Below are 27,643 nucleotides of genomic sequence, written 5' to 3'. Positions count from 1 at the left end.
CCATGAGCTTTGCCTCCCACTGACAGACTGTTTGCCTCTCTCTCTCAGTTGTCTCCCACTGATAAGTGCCCTCTCAACTTGCCTCCTGATGACAGACTGTATTCCTCTCTCTCTCGCAGCTTATCTCCCTCTGAGACTCTCTCACGCTCTGTTGTCTCCCACTAACAGATGCTCTCTCAACTCTTATTAACAGACTCTGTCTCTCTCAGCTTGTGTCCTAATGAGGCTCTTCCTCTCTGTCAGCTCATCTCCCACAGACTCTCTCTCTCTCTCTCCCCGTTGCCTCCCACTGACAGACTGTCTGTTTGCCTCTCTCCCTCAGTTCCGTCATACTGAGACTGTCTCTCTCCCTCTCAGCTTGTCTCCCTGAGACTGTCCCTCTCCCCGTCTCAGCTCATCCCCCACTAGTCTGCCAGCCTGTCTGTCTTTCTCTGTCAGCTTGTCCCCCACCGATAGATGCGCTCTCAACTTGACAGTCAACTCAGACTGTCTCCCTCGTTGCTCCCTCCTGTTGTGTCTGTTTCTTAGTATAATAAACTGTGTGTACCAGACAGGTTTCTTGTAAGAAACAGTAAACTTCGTTTACAGAGCTCCTGATGAAGCTACATGCTTGTACCAAGACCAAGGCTAGAAACATCCACCGCTAAGATTACCTGGGTTTTGGGCAGATTTGTTTGTATAGTTACATGATCCCCATAACAGTATGATAGGTTTAACTTACAATTACTACATTCCTCCCCCTTTAATTTTGTTTCACCTCTCTATTCACAAAATATATAACTCATCATATACAAATAGATACAATTCATTCAATTATTTAGTCTTTGTGGTGGTTTTCTGATTTAGATGGAGTGACGCAACTCTACAACTTTAGATTCCTCTATTGGATCAACTTGACCAGGAACTGCAGCATCAGGGACATCCTATCCTTAGGCAATGGCAGTTCAGAATTATTTACCTCAGAGACATCAGTTATAGTTATTCTTTGTCGATCTGGCACCTCAGGGATCAATGATTCATCTTCAATTTCAGGTGAAGTAACTGGTTGTTGAAGTGTCTCTCTACTTCTGAGATGATTCACGTGTGGCCCAACAATCCTGTTTCCAGTTCCACTTGATATGACAAAGGGCCTGTTTAGGAGATGACTATACCAGGAATCCACTTCAGTCCAGTTGCAAAATTTTCCACAAAAACTGTCTCCTCCACAGTAAATTTCCAACCTTTACCGTGAACATCATGAATGTCATTTCTGACTACTCTGATTCTTCTCCGTCTCCCTCTCTAAGTTAGGGATACTGGACTCAATCTTGTATGAAGGTGACATTTTGTTAGCAATTTTGACGGTGTGGAACCGATAGTTCATGCAATAGTTGAAAAAAATTCTTGAAATTGTTGCTTATAATGTTCATGCACAGTCACATGATCCCCAAAAACAGAATGATAGATTTCTTACAATTCCTACACTTGGCTTGTCCTCTTGTCTCTCTAACCATGTCTCCCTGACTTCCTCTCTGTTCTTCTTGAAGGTGCTCACTCTAGTTATTTCACACCGTCCCTATGTTTTTTGCTTCCTACCGTCCTTCCCTCTCTCCCTTCCCCACTTTTTCTGTCTATCTCTCTGCCTCCCCCAACTCTCTCCCTTCACTCTCAATCTCTATCCCCCCTCACTCTCACCCTCACCCCCGATGTCTCGCACCCCCACACTCTGCCCACTCTCTCCTCTCTCCCTCCACTCTCCTCTCTCTCTCTCTCTCTCTCTCCCCCCTGCTCTCTCTCTCCGCCCTCTCTCTCTCTCCGCCCTCTCTCTCTCTCCGCCCTCTCCCTCTCTCCGCCCTCTCCCTCTCTCTCCCTTTCCCCCTTTCTCCCTCTCTCTCCCTCCCTCCCCAACTGTCTCCCCTCCCCTCCTCCCCAACTCTCTCCCCTCCCCTCCCCCTCTCTCTCCCCTCCCCCTCTCTCTCCACTCCCCACTCACCCCTCCCCTCTCTCCCCCCTCTCTCCCACCTCCCCTCTCTCCCCCTCCCCCCACCCCTTACACTCCCTCCACTCTCTCCCCCCTCCCCTCCCCTCCCCCCTCTCCTCCCTCATCCCTTACCCACTCTCACCTCCCCCTCCCCCTCCCTCCCTCCCCTTCCCTTCCCCCTCCTTCCCCTCCCTCCTCCCCTTCCCCTCTCCTCCTCCCCTCTCCCCCTCCCCCTCCCCTCTCCCCCTCCCCCACCCTCCCCTCTCCTCCTCCCCCACCCTCCCCTCTCCTCCTCCCCCACCCTCCCCTCTCCTCCTCCCCTCTCCCCCTCCCCCACCCTCCCCTCTCCTCCTCCCCTCTCCCCCTCCCCCACCCTCCCCTCTCCTCCTCCCCTCTCCCCCTCCCCTCTCCCCCTCCCCCCCTCTCCCCCTCTCCACACCCACTCCCCCTCCCCCTCCCATCCCCTCCACACCCACTCCCCCTCCCCCTCCCATCCCCTCCACACCCACTCCCCCTCCCCCCTCCACACCCACTCCCCCTCCCCCCTCCACACCCACTCCCCCTCCCCCCTCCACACCCACTCCCCCTCCCCCCTCCACACCCACTCCCCCTCTCCCCTCTCCTCCTCCTCCCCCCTCCCCCTCACTCTCCCCCTCCCTCTCCCCTCCTCCCTCCCACTCCCCCTCCTCCCCCCTCCCCTCACCCCCCCTCCTCCCCCCTCCCCTCACCCCCCCTCCTCCCCCCTCCCCTCACCCCCTCCTCCCTCCTCCCCCCTCCCCTCCCCATCCTCTCTCTCCCCCCCTCCTCCCCCTCCCCTCCTCTCCCCCTCCCTCTCCCCCTCTACTCCCTCTCCCCTTCCCTCTCCCCCTCTACTCCCTCTCCCCCTCCCTCTCCCCTCTCCCCCTCACTCTCCTCTTCCCTCTCCCCCTCCCTCACACTCCTGCTCTCCCGCCTCCTCCTCCTCCCTCTCCCCCCCTCCCCCCACTCTCCCACCCCTCTCCCCCCACTCTCCTCCTCCCTCTCCTCCTCCTCCCTCTCCTCCTCCTCCCTCTCCTCCTCCTCCCTCTCCTCCTCCTCCCTCTCCTCCTCCCTCTCCTCCTCCTCCCTCTCCTCCTCCTCCTTGCTCCCTCTCCTTCTCCTTCCTCTCTCTCCTCCTCCTCCTCCCTCTCCCCCCTCCCTCTCCCCCCTCCTCCTCCTCCCTCTACCCCTTCTCCTCCTCCTCCCTCTCCCCCTTCTCCTCCTCCCTCTCCCCCCTTCTCCTCCTCCCTCTCCCCCCTTCTCCTCCTCCCTCTCCCCCTTCTCCTCCTCCCTCTCCCCCTTCTCCTCCTCCCTCTCCCCCTTCTCCTCCTCCCTCTCCCCTCCTCCTCCCCTCCTCGTCCTCCCTCTCTCCCCTCCTCCTCCTTCCTTCCTCCCTCTCCTCCCTCTCTCCTCCTCCTCCTTCTCCCGTCCTCCTCCCCCTCCTCCCTCTCCCCTCCTCCCTCTCCCCTCCTCCCTCTCCCCTCCTCCTCCCTCCTCCTCCCTCTCCCCTCCTCCTCCCTCTCCCCATCCTCCTTCTCCCTCTCCCCCCCATCCTCCTCCTCCCTCTCCCCTCCTCCCCTCCTCGTCCTCCCTCTCTCCCCTCCTCCTCCTCCTTCCTTCCTCCCTCTCTCCTCCTCCTCCTCCCCCTCCCCCCTCCTCCTCCTCCCCCCCTCCCCCCTCCTCCTCCTCCCTCTCCCCTCCTCCCTCTCCCCTCCTCCTCCTCCTCCTCCCTCTCCCCTCCTCCTCCTCCTCCTCCCTCTCCCCTCCTCCCTCTCCCCTCCTCCCTCTCCCCTCCTCCCTCTCCCCTCCTCCTCCTCCCTCTCCCCTCCTCCCTCTCCCCTCCTCCTCCCTCTCCCCTCCTCCTCCTCCCTCTCCCCTCCACCTCCTCCCTCTCCCCCTCTCCCACCTCCACCTCCTCCCTCTCCCCCCTCTCCCACCTCCACCTCCTCCCTCTCCCCCCTCTCCCACCTCCACCTCCTCCCTCTCCCCCTCTCCCACCTCCACCTCCTCCCTCTCCCCCTCCTCCACCTCCTCTCTCCCCCTCCTCCTCCTCCTCCTGTCCTCCTCCTCCTCCTCCTCCCCCTCTCCCCTCCTCCTCCTCCTCCCCCCTCTCCCCTCCTCCTCCCCCTCCCTCTCCCCCCGCTGCCCCCTCCCTCTTCCCCCTCCCCTCCTCCTCCCCCCTCCTCCCCCTCCCTCTCCCTCTCCCCCCTCCCTCTCCCCCCTCCCCCTCCTTCTCCCCCTCCTCTCCCCCTCCCCCTCCTATCCCCCTCCCCCTCCTCCTCCCCTCCTCCCTCTCCCCTCCTCCTCCCTCTCCCCTCCTCCTCCCCTCCTCCTCCTCTCTCCCATCCTCCTCCTCTCTCCCCTCCTCCTCCTCCTCCTCCTACTCTCTCCCCTCCTCCTCTCTCACCTCCTCCTCTCTCCCCTCCTCCTCCTCTCCTCCTTCCTTCCTTCCTCCCTCTCTCCTCCTCCTTCTCCTCCTCCCATCCTCCTCCTCCTCCCCCCTCCCCTCCTCCTCCTCCTCCCCCTCCCCTCCTCCTCCTCCTCCCTCCTTCCTCCCTCTCTCCCCTCCCCTCCTCCCTCCTTCCTCCCTCTCTCCCCTCCCCTCCTCCCTCTCTCCCCTCCCCTCTCCTCCTCCCTCTCCCCCTCCCTCTCCTCCTCCTCCTTGCTCCCTCTCCTTCTCCTTCCTCTCTCTCCTCCTCCCCTCCCTCTCCTTCTCCTCCCCTCCCTCTCCTTCTCCTCCCCTCCCTCTCCTTCTCCTCCCCTCCCTCTCCTTCTCCTCCCCTCCCTCTCCTTCTCCTCCCCTCCCTCTCTCCCCCCCTCCCTCTCCCCCCTCCTCCTCCTCCCTCTACCCCTTCTCCTCCTCCTCCCTCTCCCCCTTCTCCTCCTCCCTCTCCCCCCTTCTCCTCCTCCCTCTCCCCCCTTCTCCTCCTCCCTCTCCCCCTTCTCCTCCTCCCTCTCCCCCTTCTCCTCCTCCCTCTCCCCCTTCTCCTCCTCCCTCTCCCCTCCTCCTCCCCTCCTCGTCCTCCCTCTCTCCCCTCCTCCTCCGTCCTTCCTCCCTCTCCTCCCTCTCTCCTCCTCCTCCTTCTCCCGTCCTCCTCCCCCTCCTCCCTCTCCCCTCCTCCCTCTCCCCTCCTCCTCCCTCCTCCTCCCTCTCCCCTCCTCCTCCCTCTCCCCATCCTCCTTCTCCCTCTCCCCCCCATCCTCCTCCTCCCTCTCCCCTCCTCCCCTCCTCGTCCTCCCTCTCTCCCCTCCTCCTCCTCCTTCCTTCCTCCCTCTCTCCTCCTCCTCCTCCCCCTCCCCCCTCCTCCTCCTCCCCCCCTCCCCCCTCCTCCTCCTCCCTCTCCCCTCCTCCCTCTCCCCTCCTCCTCCTCCTCCCTCTCCCCTCCTCCTCCTCCTCCTCCTCCCTCTCCCCTCCTCCCTCTCCCCTCCTCCCTCTCCCCTCCTCCCTCTCCCCTCCTCCTCCTCCCTCTCCCCTCCTCCCTCTCCCCTCCTCCTCCCTCTCCCCTCCTCCTCCTCCCTCTCCCCTCCACCTCCTCCCTCTCCCCCCTCTCCCACCTCCACCTCCTCCCTCTCCCCCCTCTCCCACCTCCACCTCCTCCCTCTCCCCCCTCTCCCACCTCCACCTCCTCCCTCTCCCCCCTCTCCCACCTCCACCTCCTCCCTCTCCCCCTCCTCCACCTCCTCCCTCTCCCCCTCCTCCTCCTCCTCCTGTCCTCCTCCTCCTCCTCCTCCCCCTCTCCCCTCCTCCTCCTCCTCCCCCCTCTCCCCTCCTCCTCCCCCTCCCTCTCCCCCGCTGCCCCCTCCCTCTTCCCCCTCCCCCCCTCCTCCCCCCTCCTCCCCCTCCCTCTCCCTCTCCCCCCTCCCTCTCCCCCCTCCCCCTCCTTCTCCCCCTCCTCTCCCCCTCCCCCTCCTATCCCCCTCCCCCTCCTCCTCCCCTCCTCCCTCTCCCCTCCTCCTCCCTCTCCCCTCCTCCTCCCCTCCTCCTCCTCTCTCCCCTCCTCCTCCCCTCCTCCTCCCTCTCCCCTCCTCCTCCCCTCCTCCTTCCTTCCTTCCTCCCTCTCTCCTCCTCCTTCTCCTCCTCCCATCCTCCTCCTCCTCCCCCCTCCCCTCCTCCTCCTCCTCCCCCTCCCCTCCTCCTCCTCCTCCCTCCTTCCTCCCTCTCTCTCCCCTCCCCTCCTCCCTCCTTCCTCCCTCTCTCCCCTCCCCTCCTCCCTCTCTCCCCTCCCCTCCCCCTCCCCTCCCCCTCCTCCTCCCTCTCTCCCCTCCCCCCCTCTCCCCCCTCCCCCTCTCTCCCCCCTCCCCCCTCTCCCCCTCTCTCCCCTCCCCCTCTCTCCCCTCCCCTCCCCTCCTCCCTCCTTCCTCCCCCCTCCCCTCCTCCTCCTCCTCCCCCCCTCCCCTCCTCCTCCTCCTCCCCCCCTCCCCTCCTCCTCCTGCCCCCTCCCCTCCTCCTCCTCCTCCCCCTCCCTCTCTCCTCCTCCTCCTCCCCCTCCCTCTCTCCTCCTCCTTCCTTCCTCCCTCTCTCCCCTCCCCTCCTCCCTCCTCCTCCCTCTCCCCCTCCTCCTCCTCCCTCACCCCTCCTCCTCCTCCCTCTCTCTCCCCCTCCTCCCTCTCCCTCCCCCTCCTCTCTCTCCCTCTCTCCCTCCCCCTCCTCTCCTCCTCCCTCCCTCCCCCCTCCTCCCCTCCCTCCCCCCTCCTCCCTCTCTCTCCCCCTCCTCCTCCTCCCTCTCTCTCCCCTCCTCCTCCCTCTCTCTCCCCCCTCCTCCTCCTCCCTCTCTCTCCCCCCCTCCTCCTCCTCCTCCTCCCTCTCTCTCCCCCTCCTCCTCCTCCCCTCCTCCTCCCTCTCCCCCTCCTCCTCCCCCTCCTCCTCCCTCTCCCCCCCCCTCCTCCCTCCCCCCTCCTCCTCCTCCCTCTCCCCCTCCTCCTCCTCCCTCTCTCTCCCCCTCCTCCCTCCCCCCTCCTCCTCCTCCTCCCTTTCTCTCCCCCTCCTCCTCCTCCCTCTCTCTCCCCCTCCTCCTCCTCCCTCTCTCTCCCCCCCTCCTCCTCCTCCCTCTCTCTCCCCCTCCTCCTCCCTCTCTCTCCCCCCCTCCTCCTCCTCCCTCTCTCTCCCCCCCTCCTCCTCCTCCTCCCTCTCGTCCCCCCTCCTCCTCCTCCCTCTCTCTCCCCCCTCCTCCTCCTCCCTCTCTCTCCCCCTCCTCCTCCCCCTCCTCCTCCCTCCTCCTCCTCCCTCTCTCTCCCCCCTCCTCCTCCTCCCTCTCTCTCCCCCCTCCTCCTCCTCCCTCTCTCTCCCCCTCCTCCTCCTCCCTCTCCTCCTCCTCCCTCTCCCCCTCCTCCTCCCTCTCCCCCTCCTCCTCCTCCTCCCTCTCCCCTCCTCCTCCTCCTCCCTCTCCCCCTCCTCCTCCTCCTCCCTCTCCCCCTCCTCCTCCTCCTCCCTCTCCCCCTCCTCCTCCTCCTCCCTCTCCCCCTCCTCCTCCTCCTCCTCCCTCTCCCCTCCTCCTCCTCCTCCTCCCTCTCCCCTCCTCCTCCCTCTCCCCTCCTCCTCCTCCTCCCTTTCCCCTCCTCCTCCCTCTCCCCTCCTCCTCCTCCCTCTCCCCTCCTCCTCCCTCTCCCCTCCTCCCTCTCCCCCTCCTCCCTCTCCCCCTCCTCCCTCCCCTCCCCTCCCCTCCCCTCCCTCCCCTCCCTCCCCTCCCCCCCCTCCCCTCCTTCCCCTCCCCTCCCTCCCCTCCCCTCCCTCCCCTCCTCCCTCTCTCCCCTCCCCCCTCTCTCCCCTCCCCCTCCTCCCTCTCTCCCCTCCCCCCTTCCCCTCCTCCCTCTCTCCCCTCCCCCTCCCCCTCCTCCCTCTCTCCCCTCCCCCCTTCCCCTCCTCCCTCTCTCCCCTCCCCTCCTCCCTCTCTCCCCTCCCCTCCTCCTCCCTCTCTCCCCTCCCCTCCTCCCCTCCCTCCCCTCCTCCCTCTCTCCCCTCCCCCTCCTCCCTCTCTCCCCTCCCCCCTTCCCCTCCTCCCTCTCTCCCCTCCCCCTCCCCCTCCTCCCTCTCTCCCCTCCCCCCTTCCCCTCCTCCCTCTCTCCCCTCCCCTCCTCCCTCTCTCCCCTCCCCTCCTCCTCCCTCTCTCCCCTCCCCTCCTCCTCCCTCTCTCCCCTCCCCTCCTCCTCCCTCTCTCCCCTCCCCTCCTCCTCCCTCTCTCCCCTCCCCTCCTCCTCCCTCTCTCCCCTCCCCTCCCCTCCTCCTCCCTCTCTCCCCTCCCCCTCCCTCTCTCCCCTCCTCCTCCTCCCTCTCTCCCCTCCTCCTCCCTCTCTCCCCTCCCCTCCCCCTCCCCTCCTCTTCCCTCTCTCTCCTCCCCTCCTCTTCCCTCTTCCCTCTCTCCTCCCCTCCTCTTCCCTCTTCCCTCTCTCCTCCCCCCTCCCCTCCTCCTCCCTCTCTCCCCTCCCTCTCTCCCCTCCCTCTCTCCCCTCCCCTCCTCCTCCCTCTCTCCCCTCCCCTCCTCCTCCCTCTCTCCCCTCCCCTCCTCCCTCTCTCCCCTCCCCTCCTCCTCCCTCTCTCCCCTCCCTCCCCTCCCCTCCTCCTCCCTCTCTCCCCTCCCCTCCTCCTCCCTCTCTCCCCTCCCCTCCTCCTCCCTCTCTCCCCTCCCCTCCTCCTCCCTCTCTCCCCTCCCCTCCTCCTCCCTCTCTCCCCTCCCCCCTCCTCCCTCTCTATCCCCTCCTCTCCTCCTCCCTCTCTATCCCCTCCTCTCCTCCTCCCTCTCTATCCCCTCCTCTCCTCCTCCCTCTCTATCCCCTCCTCCTCCTTCCTCTCTCTCTCTCTCCCCCACTCACTCTTTCTCTCTCTCCTGCACAGTCTGTCCGTCTCTCTGTATCTCTGGTAATTTAAATTCCTGATCGGCTGATTGGCGGTTGCTGGGTCACGTGCTCTCGCTCTCGCGTCTGGTGCTCGAGCCACAGAGGGACGCGGCTTAAGCTTCGCCCGGGCTCCGGAATCCGGATCGGCTCCGGCTTCACCTCCCCCCCCCCCCCCTCCCCCGCAACCCGAATCCGAATCGAGAGTCGCTATATCGGGGCTCCGTCTCTAGCTTCCCTCCTCGTATTATCGACTCCCAGGCGGCATGGGGGACAAAAAGAGCCCGAACAGGTGAGAGCTCGGCGGCTGAGGAAGGAGAGGGAAGACCTTTAAATGGTGGCGGCGGCAGCAGCAGCGGCGGCGGCGCCGGGATTGTCTGCTCCGGCCGAGTGTCGGTGGCCTGTGCCGGCCGGGCTGACTGTGCGGGCGATGGCGGCTGGAGTTGTGTGTGTACACACAGGGAGGGGGAAGGCAGCAGCGGCGCCGGTTGGCTGGCTGGCTGGAAGAAAAGACGACGAAAGAAAACAGCCGATTTTTTTTAATGCCGGGGCGATGGGAGGCGAGCGGCGCTCGTGTGTCTGGGACTGTAATGTCGGAGTCTGTGTGTATATACACACCACACACACACACAGATCTAATGCTGTTCCTCCTTCCTTTTGTTTTTATTGCAGCTTTTCAAGGCCAAAGAGGCAAGCCAAACCTGGCTCGGAGGACGGCTTCTGGGACTGTAGTGTCTGCACCTTCAGGAACAGTGCGGAAGCTTTCAAATGCAGCATTTGTGATGTACGGAAAGGGACGTCCACACGGTGAGCGACGAGTTTTTTTTGTTGTTGCCCTTTTTGATTTGTGTCTCTTGTTTTTTTTTGGGGGGGGGGCGGTGGGTGGGCAGTGGAGATGTGTGTGTGTGTAAATCATTAAATACTGGTTGAATCCAGACTTGTTGATTTTGATGTCACCCTGGCTGAGCTGGATCCGTTTCCATTTTCTTGCTTTGTAACAGAATTGTTATATAATGCAACCCCTCCTGTTGTGTATGTTTGGACGATCGTTTAAAATAAATGCTCGGATTTGGGGCTGCCGTGGCATTCTGTTGTAACTGGCAGGCACACTGGAGATGGACATGATCATGGCTGAGGGGGAAGGTAACTGAGAATGGACATGAGGGGCGGCGGGGGGTGCGGATAGGGTAGCTTCTGGGGAATGTGTTGTTAACAGGATTTTTGCCAGAGGCTGAAGAGTTATCACCCTCCTGGTTTCTCAAAAAAAATTACGTCGAGGTGAGTACGCGCTTGCTCTTGGACAGGTTTAAGATTGAATATGCCATTGCAGGTGGTGTGCAGAGGTTGGTGCTTTTGTTGGTGTATTCTTTTTGTGTAGGGACACACCGTGCACGGTGAAGTAGTGTGAGGATTTATTTCTCTTTGTGTATCTTTCCAGTTTTATCAGACGTGACAGAGCTTAAAGTAAATCATTCACCAATGGTTTGGGTAAATCCACTTACTTCAGTTCAGTGGTTGACACTGCACCTCTGAACTTAGTGATGAGTACATGGAAGGGTTTCAGGAACTGCTTTTATAAACTTCGATGATTGTCGTCATTTATGAAAATATTTTTCTCTTCTTTTTAAAATGACGGCATTTCTGTACTTGCATCCAGCTGTGAGTAATAATTGACTTTCTGCAGAAATCCCTGTGTGGGCTGTTTATTGTGATGTGGCCGAGTTCTGACTTTATCTGACGCAGTGATTGAAACTCATTGTGGGGAAACACTTTCAGAAAGTTTTGTGCCTGTTTTCTGCGGAAACAACTGATGCATGAAAAAATAGCCACAATACTGTGAGAACCGTAGGGTTCAGCATCTAATCCTGGTCGCAAACAAGTGCGCTTTCCTGTTTCTTTAAATTGCACTATCGTGTTGGATGACTTTCTTTCATAACTTCGGACAATTTAGCCAATCTACTTAATTTTTGTTTGATAGACTTTTATTGCTACATTTTTCTAAGTGATGAATATCGGGGCAAAAGACTTTATGATGGAGGGCCATGCTTCCAGATTCAGTCAATGAACTGGCGTAGTTTCTATCCCGTGGGTCTACGAGGATAGAGTATGTTATGTGTAGGAGCGTCACGGTGGAATACATCTTTCCGCGTGTTCATTCAGCACAGCGATGCTACTACACTGGTCACAAAAATTAACTGTCTATCTCCTGGAATTAAATGAACATGCAGAATTTGAGCGAAAGCAGAATTGACACTGCTATGTACAAAGTTCTATTGATTAGTGGGGTTAAGCCTTGCATTACCAACCGTTTTTAACAGTTGCATTCCCAATTATTTTGAGCCCAAAGCAGCATTTAGGAAAATGTGCTGACACACTTTTAATAGGAAAACCGTTGCTGTTAATTTGCATTTGTCCTGTTAACATTTAACAAAATGAAACGCCCCAAGGGGCTTCACAGGAGCATTGTAAAAAGAAATGACACAAAGATGTTGGGTCAGATGAGCAAATGTTTGGTCAGAGGTGGGTTTTGAGGATTGTCATAAAGGAGGAAAGTGAGGCGAAGTGGTGTAGGGAGTGTATCCCAGAGCTTGGAGCTGTGGTAACTGAAGGCATAGTTGCCAAATTGGGGATGCACTAGAGGCCAGAATTAGGAGTGCAGATATCTTGGAGGGTTGTGGGGTTGGATGAGGTTACTAAGGTAGGAAAGGGTAAAAGCATGGAGGGATTCGAAAACTAGGATTAGAATTTTAAAATCAAGATGTTGCTAGACTAGGAGCCACTGTATGTCAGCGAGCATGGATGTAGGGGAATGCGCCTTGATGTGAGTTAAGGCATGGACAGCAGAGTTTTGGATGACCTCCAGTTTATTCCCATCACAAATTAATATTTTGTTTAAAGAATCATTTGTGTTTTGGAGTTCTGTTGTTGGATCAGTTAGGATCTTCTGGTCCACCTTAACTTCATGGCTAGGGGGTGGAAAATCCAAATGTTAACTTTCAAAATGACTGACCATAACAAAATTGCTACCATGTTACTGGAGCATGTAATGCAGATTTGCTGTTCTCTGTTTTGCAATTATGGAATTTTTATTATATACTCTACTATTCAGTTATAAGACATTTTCCACCATCTTGATGCTTTAAAGCAAATTAACTGTTGTAACATGAGAAACATGACAGCCAATTTATGCACAGCAAGCTCCCACAAACAGAAATGTGGTAATGACCATATAATCTGTTTCTGTATCGTTGATTTGGGTATAAATATTGACCAGGAATCTGGGACTGACTTCCCTGCTCTTCTTTGATATGGTGTCATGGGATCTTTTGCATTCACCTGAGACAGTAGTAAGGGCCTTGCAAGTCATCCAAAAGATTGCACCTCTGTCAGTGCCACACTCCTTTAGTACTGAACTGTAGTATCAGCCTAGGTTTCGGAGCTCCAGTTTTCTGGAGTGGGACTTGAACCCACAACCTGGTGATTCAGAGGCAGGAATGCCATCAACTAAGCCATGGCTGATGAGTACATATCTAGATTGGAAATGCCAGGATTGAACCCAGGACCTCATGCTTACAAATCAAGTGCTCTATGGCTGAGCTATGTTTCCAGCTACAATGGGCAATAAGGAATGACTGACTTGTTAAATGAGCACTTTATCAGTTCACAGCAGAGGAAGGTGATAAAATACCAGCATCAGAAAGGAACTTAAAACAGCTGAGTGAATTTAATGTTTTCAGCAAAAAATAATGGGACCAAAGATAGACAGATGCCCAGAACCTAATGGTTTCTATCACAGAGTCTTAAAAAAAGCAGTTGAATTTTCCAAAATACTTGAGAATAAGGTATTGTGCATTTTGGGTTGGAAAATTGCTTATGTTAGTCCCATTATTTGAGGAGGGAGACATCTGTTAAAGGGAAGTTACTGGAATCTAACTTTGGAGATGGTGCCTAGGGTACTTGAACGTGTAGGAGTGGTTCAATATTCAGTATTGATTGCCAAGAGGATTGAAGCTGTTTTCAGCCCCAACCATAAACTCTGCTTCCTTATGGGTTACTCCTTTCCTTCCCTCCTTGGCCACTTGCTCAGGCTGAACCAGACCATTGCTAAACTTTGATGTCCTGTTCAGAGCACAGCAGAACTTCAAAGCCCATAGTTGCTTTACAGTTCTCTAAAGCTCAATTTCCTTGGGATGTGCGATTGTGGCCATGAAACGCTTCAACCTGTCCATTAAGATCTGATGTGGGAGGCACCTCATTTCTCCACTAGGCATCAGAGGAAGCGATCAAATGGAGGCTAAACTGGGCATTCTATTATATGGCTTTTCTGTCATATGAAAGTAGTAATGGCTTGAGATGTTTCCTAGGTTAAATGTGCTATATAGCTGTTAAGTTCAATCTCCTGCCTGTTGAGCTAGATGATCTTGGCTGAAGCTGCTGCCTTTGGCCTTGGTGCCCTTCAGTTCTAGAGGAGGAAATTGGTCGGAAATTACTGTTCTTCTTCTTTCCTCTTCAATGATCCCATCTTAAAATGCATAAGAGTATTGACTAAGAGTAAGATTGAGTTGAGCTGCCATTTCCCCCTTGCCTTGGTCGAGCATTCATTTGGCTCACGTGGCTATGTATACCACTTGGTGACTTATCAGAAGGTGCGGACCTTTTGCATCTATGCCCCAATATGAATCGGTGCTTTCGGGGGAGGAGTGGAGAAATTTGATTTGCTGTTTTTGTAGAATAAGGACAACGGCAAGCACTTTCATAGGCAGGGCGTTGAGGGACAGTGTAGCTAAATGTCTGTTTTCATTCCTCTAGTTTGATATCCATATGTTCAAATTAATAAAGAGAATGATGAAGACATTTGACTCCTTGAATCCTAATAGTTCAGGATAGCATTTTAATGTGCTTGGTATTTTCTTTATAGAAATTAGTTCCCAAGCTTTATTATTTTGGATAATGGCTGGAAATTGGAGAGTGGTTGAGATATGTTTTATTCCCATTTTTGTATTTCTAACTTGGATCTAAAGATTGACTAGATCAACACAATTTCCCAAATTCTTGAGTTGCTGGAACAAGTGCTTAGTAAGCTGTTGGACATGGTTGACACCTAACGTTTAAGTTGGTAGCACTTTTGCCTCTTGAGTCTAAAGGTTTTGGGCTCAAGACCCACTGCAGAACCTGAGTGCAAAAGTCTAGGCTGGCATTCTAGTACAGTCCTAGCCGGTGCCATCTTTCAGATGAGACAAAGGTCCTGTCTAACCCCTCAGATGAATGTACAAGATCTCATGACACTATTTTGAAGAAGACCAGGAGAGATACCCAGATGCCCTGACCAATACTTATCCCTCGATCAGCAACACAGAAACAGATTATCTGGTCATTATCACATTGCTGTTTGTGGGAAGTTGCTGTGTGCAAATTGACTGCCCTGTTTCCTGCTTTACAATGGTGACTACACTTCAAAAAGTATTTTGGCAGTAAAGCATTTTGGGACATCCTGAGGTCATGAAAGATGCTATATAAATGCAAATCTTTAAATGTACTTTCTTAGATGCTGTGGAATGTGCTCAATTTGTTTCCAAAGTGGTGTTGAATTTAGTGCAAATGCTGGTTTATCTTGGAGCTATTCTAAAAATTAACTTCACTTAATATTGTTAAATAAGTGAAATACTTTAGCATTAATGGAGAACAAAGCAATGCACCTCATTTTATTGGTTTACTTCTATTTTCTCTTGTGTTCTCTCCTTTTCTAGCCTGGGAATTCTGTTTGCATGGTTAAGAGCTTATGTTCTGCTTTTCTGAAAATATTTAAGTGAATCACTGAAATTCTTTTTTGACTGTCAATGTGGAAAACGTGATCGGGTAACAGAGAAAGTTGAGGCTGCAAGCTTTACTGCAAAACTAGAATAGTGTGGTTGATGTGTCAAAGTGAGATTTCGGATATCTGCATTGAGTGCACACACCCTTTTCAAATGCATTCATCCTCTAAGGATGTTTTATCTTTTGACAAGTTTTTTATTTGTACTTCGTGACTACAAATTTTTATTACTTTGCTTGATTGTTCCAGCAAACAGCTTTGTGCACTCAGAAGACTTGTATCATGGCTAACATGTCATCACATTGGTTTGTAACTGCAAAATGAGCATTTGAGGAAAACAAAATGATTGGGGAGATTATTCATCTGTCTGCTGTAAAAGATCAGTTAAGGGCATTGGATATCTTAATGTGGAATAAGTTTCTTGCAAGAAAAAGATTCATTACACATTTTGGAAGGAAAAGTAATTGTAGACCATTCAAGAAAAATTATTAACAAAAACAAAAATACCTGGAAAAACTCAGCAGGTCTGGCAGCATCTGCGGAGAGGAGCACAGTTAATGTTTCGAGTCCGAATGAATAAAAGCTGGTTTAGGAGGAGGAACCAAGTAGAGCTGGATGGAGGGCCAGTGATAGGTGGAGATAACCAAAAGATTTCAAGGACAAAAAGGACACCTTTGTCCTTTTGTCTGTGATATCTTTTGACTATCTCTGCGTATCACTGGCCCTCTATCCAGCTCTCCTTGTCTCCCCGCACACCCCCCACCCCCCCTACCCTCCTTAAACCACCTTATATTTCACCTCTCTTCTATTTTTACTTAGATCTGTTGAAGGGTCATTCTGACTCGAAACGTTAACTGTGCTCCTCTTCGCAGATGCTGCCAGACCTGCTGAGTTTTTCCAGGTATTTTTGTTTTTTTGGATTTCCAGTATCCACAGTTTTTTGCTTTTATCAAGGAAAATTATTCCCTGCAGAGTCAAGTGTGCTCACTATTTCCTGTATGTTTTAATGTTATGTTCTTTGAGCTATTCTTGTACCTTGCTTTGTAATTTCATTACGATTCTAAAACTTTTTTCTGATTAAAATTGAAATAATTTTTGCACGTTGTTTTATGTTTCTCTTCCTCTCCATCCAGCACAAATAACCTTTCAGTTGATAATTAAAATTTGTTTTGGAGTTAATTATGTATCTTGTTGTGCATCAAATAAGAGTCATTTGAATCAAAGTTAGTCAACTAATAATCTAACTTTACTACGCAAGATAATGTTGTTACCTTAGATTTTCCTTTTTATTTCTTGTTAGAAATGAATGAGTTTGTTTGTCAGCAAGCCTGGAAATCCAGAAAGTGAGAATTTTTTTTAAACATGTACTCCCTTTACTTATAAGAAAATATAACCGGATAGACCTTTTAATTATGTTAAAGTTCTGATTGTGTCAATCACGAGTGATGCTTAGCTAGTTAACATGGCTATTGAATGCTGTTATCATTAGAACTCGCAGTGCTAATTTACTTCCATTAATTGTTTAATTTTTGTGGTTCAGTGCCATTTGAGTATATTCTGTTCTTTTGTGTGTGTTTTCATTGTGGGAGACAAGGATAGCTTTGTACAGTATTTGTAAATATTTCCTTCTAGCTACACCTTAAAAGTTTGACATGATCTGTACAACTGGATACTAAAATGACTGCGCTGTCACAATATTGCCACAGCTACCAAACCTGTAACCTATTGTCAGCACTGCACAATAATCACCTTTTTTCATAGGAATGTCCTTTGAAATAAACAAATTGGTCAGTGGACACAACTGGCAGCTGTTAGAATTTAATTTCTTCTCCCACTGGAGAAGATCGAAGCATAAATGTATGAGGTGAGCTTATGATTTCTGAGAGTTACAGTTACAGGTGGTTTTATTTACTGCTAGTCTCTGAAGAGGTCGTGCGCATGAAGAAAACAATTAATCTAGCTTTTCACTCTTGCTTGCATGCTTGAGGTTCCTTTGTTCATGTGATGTAACTGTTCTAAGTGTACTAATAAGGAGCGACATCAATAATCAATATTATGAATATAATTGCCTCCCTCAGACTGGAGGTAGCCAGGTGCAAATGATTGCACAAGATTCAGGCTCCCATGTTTGTTCTTGGGAGCCGTATTTTCTTTTCTGACTTTTTAATTGCATTATGTAATTCTTTATTTCCAGCAGAAGGAAATTAATCTCTCTGCCCACTTCAAAAAGCATAATTGGCTAGAAATTTCTGTGAGCCATGATAGCAAATAATGCACTGAAAAATGCACTAGATGTTTGCTTGACATTTTTCAGTGCATTATTTCAATGGGAAGATTTTACAGCCATTTATTTTAACTTATGAAGTTGTTGAAGTCTATATAATTTTTATTTTTGTACTTCAATTATTTCTAACCTTTCCAGGAGAGAACCTACTTATGACCTCAAAGGCAGAATTATACTCTGATAGAAAATGCACAAAAGCAGTTGTAAAAAATCAAAACCTTCTGAAGAAGACATGTTCACAGAAAATAAAACTGACTTTCAGCACTTATTCTCCTGTAGTAAGTTCAAGCAGTTTTTCTTGGACTTGTTCACCATTGTTATTTTTCTAAGCATATGTGCTTTTTTTTTGCCATAAAAGGAACATAAAAGGCTTATCGTATTGCCTGTGTAGACTTTGAGTGCAGTTACACTGCACCTGTAGCTGTTGTGCAAAGCAACTTTGCACTGATTCCACAATTCCAGTGTAAATGCAGTCTGACACTTGAGCCAAGCAAACTGAGATTCCCTGGATTTCAGAAAGCTAATTCCACATGCTTGATACTCTCATATACTTGAAAGTGCATCTGAATATTGAAGAGTTTAGACTTGAATATAATTCTATCAATTTACTCTATTATCAATGCATCAAAGGACCTAATGACAAACTTCTAAGATGTTTATTGTTAGGATAAGTGTTTTCTTGTGGGGGGGAGGGGAAATGAGGTAGCAGTAGTATTGAAATGATGCATTTTCAAGAATAGGCTTCAAATAAAACAAGCTGTACAAATTTCAAGTTCTAGTTTGGTGGGAACTACAAAGTTATGAAAGGATGAAATCTACAGATTTGTTCTTTGGTCAACCTCCCCCACTGCCTTGATTTTAGTGGTACCAACAGAGGAAAGAACCCAACAGTGGCACCATGATGTATGATATGCTGTACCAAAAGGGGTGATGTGATGTGCTAGTTTAGATATAATCATTTTGTTCAATTTTCTAATGTGAAGAAAATATCTTGCATGCTAAATTTAGAAATGGTATAAAATGTTTTGGTCTTGTCAGCAGTCTTGGAAACAGATATTGTAAGAGCATTATTATGGCACTGACCCATTTCCACAGGATAATTTTGAAGAAGCTGAGACAATTTGTACTCTATTTTCAATTGTTAATTCTTGAAAATAATGAGCTCTTTTTTCTAGTTAATTTTATTGTATATAAGCTGTGATACATTTGTGTCTCAGCTAAAATTCCAGTATTTCATGCAGCACAGAAGTAGAAGCTTACTTTATTCTATATCTGCTGGTAAACTGAGTGAATAAAGTAATTCACAGATAATGCATAATGTGCACAAACAAAATAGTGTTGATGCTGGAAGTATGAAATGAGACTAGAAGATATTGGGAATGCTCAGCAGGACAGGCAGCATCAGGAGAGAGAAACAAAGTTAATGTTTCAGATTGATGGACCATGTGGTGAGAACTGAACAAAAAAGAGATGCAACAGGTTTGAAGCAAGTACAGATGCAGGGAAAAGGGAGTGGAAGAAAGAACAAAAGAGAAGGTCTGTCATAGGGTGGAAGACAGGAGAAATTAAATGACAAAAGGCATGATAGTGCAAGGCACAAGGGATGGCCGTGGGAGAGTGATGTAAATGACAATAGCAAAATCATTATCAACAGCTGCTTTGTGAAAAAGTGGGGGCAGTGGTTATAACTGGAAGCTCAGGGTCGATTGCGGATTGAATGGAGGCATTGCACAAAGTGATCGCCCACTCTGCATTTGGTGTGCCCTAATTAGAGTGCATCATGAGCAGTGAATTTAGCATAGTAAATTTAAAATACAAGAAGATTGTTTAATCAGGGAAGAGTGTACAGTTGGACTTTAGGATACTGTTATACATGTCACTTTATTGGCAACATGGTAGGCTGTTCAAAGTTCATTGCAGCTGTTTGCCATTAATTCAACCCCTCTTAGGCTTGTTTTAAAATTCTGAATCTGAAACATGGGACAAGATAATTTACATTGGATTCATGTTTGGATTAATACAGAATGTACAAGTACGTTCACCAACAGCTCTCGTGCCCATCTAAGCAGATTGAGTAGCCACTGTTGAATTAAGAAAGATAACTAGCTTGGATTTAAATTGCATCTTTCATGACCTCAGGATGTCACAAAGTGCTTTGTGGCAATTAAGTAGTTTTTGAAGTATAGTCACTGTTGCAATGTAGGGAAACAAGGATGCCCATTTGTACATTGATAACACTGATGTTTGTGGAGCCTATGACTGGGTCATGTGTTTTCATGTTGTTTGTGGGATAAGTATCAGACAGGGCACTAGGATAACTACCCAACTGTTATTCTAAGAGTCATTGGGAAGGGAGATGACCCATCTGTCCACACTTGGTTCACTTTGGTGCCTATAAGGCTGAAGTGGCTGGCTGGCTTAGTGAACTGACTTAATTTTTCTGAAAGATGTTGCTTGACCAAGGAATGATTATCTCCTAGCACTATCTCATGCATTTCATAAGGCTATATATTTTCTCACTCTCTCAATTTGTATACATATTGCATTTTTTTGAATTTTAATAAATTTATTGCTCATTTCCAAAAACTTAGAAGTGATAATGAACAAAGTAAATAGAATGCTCAGTTTATTGATGGGTTGGGTGAATTCAAAACTCCAAAAGTCATGCTGATGCTATTCAGTCCTCTGATCAGCCGTCACTTGGAGCGCTGCATATAAAATTGAACATGGGGAAGATGGGCATCATGCAAGCCCTACGGGCAGTCCACATGAGAGCTACAAGGATGGTCCCCAGCATTATAGGAATTAGCTATATTGCTTTACTTGATAAGGCGAGGTTCCTCAGTTTCAGGAAGCAATATCTCAGAAAAAGTTAATTGTCTATACTGTTAAGTAAAGCTTTCAAAGTTGATGAATGGTCTTCTAATTAAAACTCTTTTTTAACATTCTTGAATTGATGCTCCGCTTTTCACCTCGCACCAGAAATACAATGTGAATTGCTCGTTGGACTGCATTATGATCCATGTAACCCATCAAATGTACCTTTCTTGTTACACTTTTTTCTTTTCCCCAGCCCCCCACCCTCAAATAGCCTTAATAGTCTTATTAGATCTGTAAAAAATTGTTTATCATCCACTTCCTTCAAATCTAATGTTATTCTAAATTTTAGTTACTTTAACTAATTTGAGCTGAATTAGTTAGACACTTGCATCTTAGTTACTAAGTGTCTCTTAGCTAGTTCAACTGTGTGATAGTGCTGCTCTGCTTCTTTTCCTCTGCCTCATGTTTGCACTGCTCAGTCTGAAGCTTTTGGTATGCTTTCTTGTTCCTTTTCTTCAGACTTCTCCATGCCATTCTTTCCTGCCCTCCAGGAACTTTTAATTGGCATGCATGAAACTCCCTTTATGTGCTCCAGTGCCAAACTGTTCATGTTTTGTTTTTTGCTGCTAAGCAAGGTGACATATTGTGCTCACGGTAAGTTCCGTTTGCTTCTCTCTCTCTAAGTCTTGCAGATTGTGTGTATCCCATTTCAGTTATCACCAGTTACAAGGGTTTGCTTTTGCCCTTGTACAAGTGTATGTGTTAGTTGGGCCAGGTTTTATAATTAATCCTGAATTCTGGTTTAGAGTTCCTGTAAATAATATTGGATCTTGTCGCATTCTGCTGCCTCTCTTGAAAGGTGGAAAATACTACATTGGCAGAAGAAATATTTATAGACTAAAACTAATGTGATTTATTTGTAGATAAATTATACATAAAAACCTATTGCATAAGATATTGAACCAGCACAATAATTTGCTACCTTTTGGGGAGTTGTTGCAGACCTGCAGGAGATGATCAGGAGCTGAGGAGTACTGCTGTGAGCCAGTGACTGTGACATCACAGGAAACAAGTAAGTTGATTGGCTGGTAAGTGGTGGGTGTATGAGACTGTCAAATTAACCAATGTGGGATACAGGAGTTAAGGTAGATCTATAAATGAAAAGACTTAAACTTTAAAATTCAGAGGAGGAGGAGAGAGATGGCACCCATCAAGACATGGAAGTTCAGAGAGAGAGAGAGGGTGCCCATAAGGCTGCGGGAGTTCAGAGAGAGGGTGCCCATCAAGCCGCAGAAGTTCAGAGAGAGTGATGGTGCCCATAAAGCCGCGGGAAGTCAGAGAGAGGGCATCTATTAAGCCACGGGATGTTAGCGAGAAGGTGCCCATAAAGCTGCGAGAGTTCAGAGAGGGAGAGAGCCCTTGAAGCTGTGGGAGGTCAGAGACAGAGGGCGCCTATAAAGCTGAGGGATTACAGAGTGAGAGGTGGGGGAGTCCATAAAGCTGTGGGAGTTTAGAGAGTGAGTGGGCGCTGGTAACGCTGTGGGAGATTAGAGAGGGTGCCCATCAGTCCACGGCAGTTCAGATCGGGAAGGGACTCGTCAGGCAGCCTAAGTTCAGAGCGAGAGAGCACCCGTCAAGCTGTGGGAGGCTAGAGAGAGAGGGTGCCAGTAAAACTGCGGGAGTTCAGACACCGGGTGTGGTGCCCCTAAAGCCGTGGGAGTTACGAGAGACAAAAGGCGCCTGTAATGCCACGGGAGTTGAGAGAGGATGCCCATCACTCTACGGGAGTTCAGAGGGGGACGGTGCCTATAAAGCCGCGGGAGGTCCGAGCGACAGAGGGTGCCCATCAAACTGCAGGGAGTACAGAGTAAAGGCAGCAGTCAGGCCACTGGAGTTGAGAGAGGGAGGGTGCCCATCACACTGCGAGAGTTCAGAAAGTTGGGAGCGCCCGTGAAGCTGCGGGAGGTCAGAGAGAGAGAGAGAGAGGGTGCCCGTAAAGCCGCAGCAGTTCAGAGAGAGAGGGCACCTGTGAGGCTATGAGAGGGGGAAGGGAGAGGGGGCAGCAGCAAAGCCACGGGAGTTGAGAGAGAGGATGCCCGTATTGCCATGGGAGTTTGGAGAGAGAGAGAGAGCCCATTAAGCAGCAGAGATAGAGAGCTGGGAGTTTACAGGTAAAATCTAAATGTGACGTCATGGGAGCCCCGTAAGTTAATTGATTGGTCAGTATAGGCCTTTCCAGACTCAGCACAGAGGAGACGATTGGTGAGCGACAGCCAGATGAACTAGAGATGATCTTCCAGTTTTCCTTAGACATGAATGGTGCCAGAGGATAAAAGAATTGCGAATGATACACCCTTCTTCAAAAAGGGGTGGAAGGATAAAGCCGGCAACTACAGCTCAGTCAGTTTACCTTCAGTGGTAGGGAAACTTCTGGAAACTGTAGTTCCAGACAAAATCAGTAGACACTTAGTCAAATGCAGGATAGCTAAGGAAAGCCAGCATGGATTCGCTTAATGGAAAATCATATTTGACTAACTTGATGGAGTTTTTTGAAGAGGTAACAGAGAAGGATGATAGGGTAATGCTGTTGATGTGCGTGTGCGTGTGGATTTTTAAAAGGCATTTGATACAGTGCCACACACAACAGACTTGTGAGCAAAATTTTAGGCCATGGAATAAAAGGGAAAGTATGCACTAGGATAAGAAATTGACTGAGTGATAGGGAACAGAGTAGTAATAAATGGTTGTTTTTCAGTTTGGAGGAAGGTCTATAGTGGAGTTCCCCAGGGGTCAGTGTTGGGGCCCTTGCTCTTCCGGATATATATTAGTGATCTCGACTGTGGTGTTCAGGGCATGAATTCAAAATTTGATACAAAGATTGGAAACATTGTCAACTATGATGAGGATGGTCTTGAACTTCAAAAGGGCATAAGACATGTTGGTGGATTGGACAGACAAGTGGCAGATGAAGTTCAGTGCAGAGAAGTGTGAGGTGATTCATTTTGTCAGGAAGAATATGGAGAGACAGTATAAAATAAAGGAAGATATTCTAAAGGAGGTGCAAGAACGGGATCCTCTGTGTACATTTGCATAAGTCATTGAAGATGGCAGGGCATGTTGAGAGGGCACTTAATAAAGTGCATAGTATTTTAGGCTTTATTAATAGGGAGAGTATAAGAGTAAGAAGGTCATGTTGAACTTGTATAAGACACTATTTAGGCCTCATCTAGAGTACTGCGTCCAGTTCTGGGTACCATACTTGAGGAAGAATCTGAAGGCATTGGAGAGAGTACAGAGGAAATTCACAAGATTCCCGGGATGAAGAACTGTAGCTATGAGGATAGATTGGAGAGTTTGGGACTGTTTTCCTTGGAGGAAAGAAGGCTGAGAGAAGACTTGATTCAAGATCCTGAGGGACATGGGCAGGTTAAATAGTGAAAAACTGTTCCCAATCAAGAGACCATCAGGAATTAGAGGGCATAGATTTAAAATAATTGGCAGAAGGAATAAAAATGATGAGGAAAATTTTTTTTCACTCCAGATTGGAGTCTGGAGTGAACTTCCGGAGAAGATAGTGGAGGCAGGTTTGATCGAGGTATTCAAAAGGGAATTGGATTGCTATCTGAAAAGAGAGAATGTGCAAGGTTATGGGGATAAGGCAGGGGAGTGGGGGTCAGTCGAATGCTCTTTCAGCGAGCCAGTGCAGATGCGATGAGCCAAATGGTCTCCTCCTGTACTGTAAAGATTCTGTGATTTGGATAAATACAGAAGTTAGAACTCAGTTTTAGAGTACGTTTCTTGGGTTTAGTTCTTGGTAAGCTTTCAGCCATGGCATTGTATGTTGGCAATAGAATTTCAGTTGCTCTGCGGAGTTCGTGTAGATTTGGTGTCTTAACTATTGTTTTTCTTTGTCTTTAGTCTGTAAATAAAAGTAATAGTCGTGACATGCATTCTGAAGTTTGAGTTTTTTGTTTAGTATTTCTTGGTATTGCCACCTATTTAGCTTATAGTCCAGATAAAATTCTGTTGAGTGAACATTTTGCTTGACATTCTGCCATCTGAATGGAAGGTTTGCTGCTTGACTTTCCCATGACTCTAAAGTTACTGTGTTCTAAATTCATATTTCCACATTTATATAGGAAATTTGCTATATAACTTATCATGCTGTAATTGTACTCTTCCTGCCAATAATGGGATTGTATTGTAACAAGTTATGATAGACAGTTTTGATTATAAATGTGGATATTGGAACTTATGAAAATATTGGCTGAGTGTATGACTTTGAAATGGGACTGAATTACATGTGTGAGCCCTGGTCAAAAATCTTTTGGTCTTGACTCTCCACGTGCTAAACTGTACGCGATCATCTGTGTATTTGCAATGCTGTTGGTAAACAAAAGTTTACAAATTGACAAACACTGGTTATTATATGATTCTACTCTTCACAGCTGATTATATTCAGGGCTATTCATATTTGCTGTATAATTTTCAGTTTTAGTAAATTCTAGGTTATGTATGTAACAATGCAATGATATGACATTGGCTGCATTGTTTTCTGAATTGCACAATGCCAGACGTTATCATATTAATTGAATTTAAATAACCCGTTTCAGACCCAACTTGAAGGTGGCTGGACACGTAGATAAGGTGAGCAAGAAGGTAAAAAGGATACTTGCCTTTATTAGTCGAGGTATAGAATGAGAGCTGGGGGGTTACACTGAGATTGTATAAAACACTGGTTAGGCTTGAGTACTGCATGCAGTTCTGGTCACCACAGGATAGAAAAGGTGGAGAAGGTACAGAGGAGATTTATGAGGATATTGCCTGGAGTGAAGAATTTTACTTGAGGAAGGATTGGATAGGTTAGAGTTATTTTCTTTAGAATGGAGGTGACTGAGGGGAGACCTATTTGGCATGTATGAAATTGAGTGCTCTGGTAAAGTGGATAGGAAAGCCCAATTCTCCTTGGTTGAAGAATATATAACCAAGAGGCATGGATAGGAGGTTTAGAGAGGGTTCAAGGGGAATCTTTTCACCTCGAGGTTGGTGGGAACCTGGAACTCACTGCCTGAAAGGATGGTAGAGGCAGAAACCTTTGTACTTGGACAATCACGAAGTGCCTGCCATTTAAAAAGCTACAGACCAAGAGCTGGAAAGTAGGATTAGACTGGATGGCTGCTTGTCAGCGATGTGGACGTAATGGGCCGAATGGCTGTCTCCTGTGCTGTAACTTCCTGTGATTAAGTGATGGGGATTTTTCCACCTGATTTCCTGTTACTCTTGGACATTTTGTTTTTTGATTGAAATTTCCTTTAGGGTTTGAATGAATCAGTAACTGTATCCAAGAATTCAGCATTGTTCCCACACGTGCTAGCCAAATCTCCGAGCTAATATGCATTAATTTTTTGCTTGAGTGAAAATAAGAAAAATTAATGTACTGGTTTCCCAAAGTTTAATCGGTATAAGATGAAGTGCAGTTGAATTGTAATAAATGTATGCCAAGTTTACTCTTAGTTCAGTCCCTTAAAAAAGCAACATTGTGATCCTTGTATCTTTTTTCCAGTTTTAATCACTACCTGTATGAGTCAAAATTAGAATGCTTCATTCTACATGCTAATCTTTTACAATAAATTGTTAATGAAAGAAGACTTAGATATTGGATTGACAGGATTCCATAGCCAAAAAACACTTGAGTAATTTGGATTTTTTGGTAAACTTCAACTTTTCTAGAGCAAATTAAATAATTTTGTTTAGTAAGTGTGTGCCCTCAAAAGTACAGGCCATGCTTTTGGAGATAGGTGGTATGCAATGTTGTTTCATAATGACAAACCACTCCCTTTTTGATTCTTTCTAAATGGGTGTATAAGCCACCCTCGCCAGCCCACCCCCAACCCCAGCAGCACCCCTGGGCAACCTTTTCCTGAAGACAGACCGGCAAAATCTAATATTGGTGAGAGCTGTAGCCTAGATCTTCCCCAATTGCATCCTGTCAAGACTACATATTTGATTTCCCACCACAAATATTGCTCGACCCTGACCTTCCCTCACTCATTTGCTGCTGAAACCCTCATCTGTGCCTTTGATCACCCTAGGCTTGACAATTCAATGCTGTCCTGAGCAGCCTCCCATCTCCCACCGAACATCAACTTGTGCTCATCCAAAACTCTGCTGCTTATATCTTAATTCGCTCCAAATCTCATTCATCCATCACCTCTGTGCTTTTTGACTGTAAATGGCTCACCTCCTGACAGTATTTATTCATCCATGGGATGAGTGTGTTGCTGGCTAGACCAGCATTTATTGCCTAATTGCCCTTGAGAAGGTGGTGGTGGTGAGCTGCCTTCTTGAATTGCTGCAGTCCATGTGGTGTAGGTACACCCACAGTGCTGTTAGTGGGGGATGTTCCAGGATTTTGACCCAGTGACAGTGAAGGAACAACAGTATATTTCCAAGTCAGGATGGTGTGTGGCTTGGAGGGGGAACTTCCAGGTGGTGGTGCTCCCATGCATCTGCTGTCCTTGTTCTTCTAGATGGTCATGGGTTTGAAAGGTGCTGTCTAAGGAACCTTAGTGAATTCTTGTAGTGCACCTTGTAGATGGTACATGGTGTTGCCACTGTGTCAGTGATGGAAGGAATGAATGTTTGTGGATGGCGTGCCAATCAAGTGGGCCACTTTGTCCTGGATGGTTTTGAGCTTCTTGAGTATTGTTGGAGCTGCACTCATCCAAGCAAATGGAACGTATTCCATCACACTCCTGACTTGTGCATTTTAAATGGTGGACAGGCTTTGAGGAGTCAGGAGGTGAGTTACTTGCTGCAGGATTCTTAGCCTCTGACCTGTTCGTGTAGCCACAGTATTTATGTGGCTAGCCCAGTTCAGTTGCTGGTCAGCGATAACCCCCAGGATGTTGATGGGAAATTCAGTGATAGTAATGCCATTGAATGTCAAGGGGTGTTGGTTAGTTTCTCTCTTGTTGGAGATGGTCATTGTCCGGCACTTGTGTGGGGAGAATGTTATTTGCCACGTCAGCCCAAAGATGGATATTGTCCAGGTATTGCTGCATTTGAACAGGTATTGCTTCAGTATCTGAGGAGTCACTAATGGTGCTGAACATTGTGCGAACATCTCCACATCTGACCTTATGGTGGAAGGATGGTCATTGATGAAGCAGCTCAAAATGGTTAAGCCTAGGGCACTACCCTGAGGAACTCCTGCAGTGATGTCCTGGAGCTGAGATGATTGACCTTCAACAATCACAACTATCATTCTTTGTGCTAGGTATCACTCTAACCAGCAGAGACTTTTCCCCCTGATTCCCATTGACTTTAGTTTTGTTAGGGCTTCTTGATGGCGCACTCAGTCAAATGCTGCCTTGATGTCAAGGGCAGTCACTCTCGCCTTGCCTGTTCCAATCTGCTTAGTCTCCTCCAGTTCGAAAAGCCTTCAAGATTTCGGCACTCCTCCAATTCTGGGCTACTGTGTGCTCTGATTTTGGTCACTGAATCGTTGGTGGCTGTACCTTTCAGTTACCTAGGTCGTAAGCTCTGACATCCCCTTTTTAAAACTTTGTATGCCGTTACCACTCAATTTTTTGATGCTCTTAAAAATCGAAGTCTTTGATCAAGCTTTGGGCTTTTACCTAATTTTCAAAAGTTTTCTTTGATTAATATTGCTCTTGAGTGCCTTAAATCTTAAATGCACTGTGTAAATAAGTTCCTTTTTTAAATAACTCTGATAAAGGAAAACAAAAACAGAATTACCTGGAAAAACTCAGCAGGTCTGGCAGCATCGGCAGAGAAGAAAAGAGTTGACGTTTCGAGTCCTCATGACCCTTCGACAGAACTTGAGTTCGAGTCCAAGAAAGAGTTGAAATATAAGCTGGTTTAAGGTGTGTGTGTGGGGGGCAGACAGAGAGAGAGA

At 49.0% G+C, this 27,643-nt stretch overlaps 1 protein-coding gene across 2 annotated transcripts in view; it reads left to right on the top strand.

Annotated features, from left to right (window-relative positions):
* The first annotated feature begins 8,939 nt into the window (after nt 1-8,939).
* The window catches only part of LOC121280410 (RING1 and YY1-binding protein-like), a 107,447-nt gene continuing 88,743 nt past the window's right edge, over nt 8,940-27,643 (top strand). For both annotated transcript variants that reach the window (XM_041192370.1, XM_041192371.1), the window contains exons 1-2: nt 8,940-9,098; nt 9,479-9,613. In XM_041192370.1, coding sequence (XP_041048304.1) covers nt 9,073-9,098; nt 9,479-9,613 — 161 coding nt within the window. In that variant the 5' untranslated portion in view covers nt 8,940-9,072. The remainder of the gene's footprint in view (nt 9,099-9,478; nt 9,614-27,643) is intronic.

This window comes from Carcharodon carcharias, chromosome 7 (genome assembly GCF_017639515.1).
Source record: "Carcharodon carcharias isolate sCarCar2 chromosome 7, sCarCar2.pri, whole genome shotgun sequence".
NCBI lineage: Eukaryota > Metazoa > Chordata > Chondrichthyes > Lamniformes > Lamnidae > Carcharodon > Carcharodon carcharias.
Note: the sequence above shows the minus strand (reverse complement) of the source record. Positions and strands in the feature narration are given on the sequence as shown.